Here is a 3,314-nt window from a genome sequence, read left to right as displayed (position 1 = left end):
AATTCATATTTATAGATATTAAAAAAACTTATTAATAACATTTTAAATTTAGAATTAACAAATTATGAAACATATGGCAGATTACAAAGTGTAGTAATGTGTGCTGCATAATTTTAGGCTGAAATGTTCTTTCAGCATTTTGCAATTTAAGACCTTTGCCTGAATCTAACCTGTTGATCATTGTTTCATGTTACCCTTTGGCAGATAAACAACAACAGGACAACGGTAGGGTTGAGCCTTAATCTGATTTTTCTGTGTCAACGCGTGACATGTAACTATGGTCAATAGAATGATTCAGCCTCGGGCCTCTACTTGTGTTTCGGTGCATGAAACAGTTTCCCAGCCACATATTAGTTTGGAACTTTTATAACATTTTCTAATTTTCCACAACAGTTTTTAAGGATAAAATAATTTTTTTTTATTTTAAATTTTGGAAGTTCTTACTGTGTAGCTTATTATCATAAATGCTTTATTTTCGTTTCAATTCATTAAGGTTTTCTTAGTTTTATTTAAAAGTTAGCACTTAAACCTAAGACTCAGCTAACAAAATATCCATTATAAGCAATTTACATATGTTTAGGCAATTAACTTTTTAACAATAACTCAAAACGGGGTTATTATAAAAAATTTTTTAATACTTAAATTTTTATTTTTCAAAGCCTTAACAATTATATCATTAATCTACACTTAAATTTAGAAAAATTTACAAACAGCTGAATCTCTCAAATTCTCACAGGTTCGTTGCCTATTTTAGGTGTATTCCTTATAAATCGCCATTGCTTGCAAAATCCCTCAATGTATGCAGCATAATCTTAGTACTGAAGATTTACAAACAGCTGACTCCTTCACGTTCCAAATCTTTCATTGCCCTCTTGCATACTTTTAGGCTGCTTAATGTAATCTCTTTCATTTCCATGTACCCAATATTTCCTCTAATCACATACCACCTACACATTTGTTTGATTTTCCATTTTCCCTTGATTGGCATTTCCCACTTCCTGCACCTCCTCCACTTCTTGATTCACCACCACTGTAATTTTTTCACCATCCTTTGTTGTGGTACATATGACACCACCATTAATTTCCTTTTTCGGTTTCTGATTACTATTCGACGATTTATCCGTTGCAGTTGTTGCCGTCGATGCTGACGTGCCCGATGATGAGCCGCCACCACTGTTGTGGACAATTGTGGGTGCCAGAAAACAATTATTTTGTTGTGGTGCAGGACCTGTCTTCGGCACCGAAACACGTCTTGAACCCTTTCGCTGCTTGGCTCCACTGCCGGTGCGTTTGTGTGTTACCACACTATTTTCGTTAATTAACTGGGCCTCCACCTCATGACTGGTTACACAGCTGAACGCCTTACTAAATGATTTACGGAAATTATCACTTAGAAAGGCATAGAGTATGGGATTCATGGCGGAATTTGAATAGGCCAAACAGCCGAAGAGTAGAAATAGTAAAATCTCCACCCTTGTCAATTCTCGATGACCCACAAAAGAGTTAATCAACGATACCTGGGAGACCCAGTGCGGTAGCCAGCAGAGTATATACACAGTTATAACGGTCAGCACCAAACGTGTAACCTTGCGATGTGATCTCTTCTTTTCCTTGGATTTGTGTTTCTGCTGGACACTGCGCAATTTCTTAATCACCAAATAATAGAAGACCAAAATAAAACACAGCGGCGTGGCAAAACCCAACAGGAATGTATAGAGTATAAATGTGGTTCCCGAGTGTTTCTTGTACACCTCTGGCCAATCAATGTTACATGAAAAGTTGATGCCATCCTCTTGTCGTATTGTGCTGGCAAATAATATCACCGGCATCATCAAAATGGCCGATGTAATCCAGGCAATCATTGATACCAATTTGGCAATACGCAGCGTCCGATAGCGTGGCGATTCTATGGGATGACACACTGCCAGATATCTATCTGCCGCCATTATTAGCAAAAATATGGATGATGTAAACTGGGTTATCGATGTACTAACCATGTAGGCCTTACACATGTACTCGCCAAACTTCCAGCTGCAAATACGCATTGTGTACAATAGAAATGGTATGCCAATGAGAAAACATTCATCTGCAATGGCCAAATTGAGGATATAAATATTCGTAACTGTTTGCATTTTGGAGAAACGAAACACCACCCATATCACCAGGGTGTTGCCGAACAAGCCCACCACACAAACCACCGAATACAAAGCCACCGTAAAGACATGAGCCAGGGAATTGCGATTTTCCATGCATTCCTGGTGAAAGGTATTCTCCGTGAGTTCCACGGTATGATTAAAATCCCACGGTAGCCATGGTGCGGTAGTACTACTACTAATTGGGCTCGCTGTGTTCGCGACGTTGGTGCTGATGCTGCTGTTGGGTGTATAACCTCCTTTACGTAGCTGTAAATTCATTTCCATTTCTATTGTGGTAAATGGTTTCTGTTGTGGTTTTGTTGCAGCCTCAACCACATCCTGCTGCTCACTGCCAAATGAAAAGAAGCTTGAATTCGTCGTCGTCGACGGCTTTAATGAAACTTTTGCCTCTTTGTTGTGTTGTTTATATAAATGGCCAAAGTTATTATTTATACTTTCATTACTTCCCTTGGCGCTGACACCGGAAATCTCTAAGTCACCAACAACACTTTGAGTAACTGCAATATGGCCCTTTGCTGTCGTTGTCTCATCACCGGTGGTTGTGTTTCCTGTTTCCTTTGTGATGGCAGTTTTAGTGTGAAATGCTTGCTTTATACTGTGATGCTCTAAATCTGCTTGCATATCTGCCATGTTGGTTGTACTATTGCCAGGGTCCATGATGATCCACAACTTAATAAGTTTGTTGCTATAATAAGACACAGCAACCTCGACCATGAGGAGTAGAAACATCTCCTCTCTGCAGAATATTCTTTCATTGTAAACGATAATTGCTGAATATGAACATGTTTCCTGTTGTCTTTTGTATCAGTCATCATTTTTTTGGCGAATGACTTTAACAAGTGAAATGAAACGTTGATATGGTTATGCGGACTCACAAAGAGACACTAAATGTTTGACTGCATGTCCTCTTTTGAGATAATTTTTCCTTTTTGGATTGGCACATATTGTCAGGATTTTTTTTTTGCAATTTAAAGTTGAGATAGCTTAAGTTGTGGGTTTTCCTTAGATGACTTAATCTGAAAAGAGACAGGGAAACAATATTGAATTAATTTCATTAGAGAAGGCATATTTTTGGTATGGATAATATTCTCATCGTTGCTAAGCATAGGAGAACTAATGTTTAAATCACCAGTATTATAGCAAAGGTAGTCCTTAAAA

At 38.1% G+C, this 3,314-nt stretch overlaps 1 protein-coding gene across 1 annotated transcript; it reads right to left on the bottom strand.

Annotated features, from left to right (window-relative positions):
- Positions 1–668: 668 nt before the first annotated feature.
- LOC141403307 (somatostatin receptor type 2-like) lies at positions 669–2,813 on the bottom strand. Its single transcript, XM_073985498.1, has one exon. It carries the CDS (start codon positions 2,811–2,813, stop codon positions 948–950), a length of 1,866 nt encoding a protein of 621 aa, XP_073841599.1. The 3' UTR covers positions 669–947.
- Positions 2,814–3,314: the final 501 nt, after the last annotated feature.

Source organism: Musca autumnalis, unplaced genomic scaffold (assembly GCF_047663935.1).
Source record: "Musca autumnalis isolate F117 unplaced genomic scaffold, ASM4766393v1 scaffold_4, whole genome shotgun sequence".
In the NCBI taxonomy this organism is placed as follows: domain Eukaryota; kingdom Metazoa; phylum Arthropoda; class Insecta; order Diptera; family Muscidae; genus Musca; species Musca autumnalis.
This window is presented reverse-complemented; position numbering and strand designations above follow the sequence as displayed.

Excerpts from the sequence above, each read along its gene's own strand:
- LOC141403307 (XM_073985498.1), bottom strand. The coding sequence starts at position 2,813 with ATGGACCCTGGCAATAGTACAACCAACATGGCAGATATGCAAGCAGAT.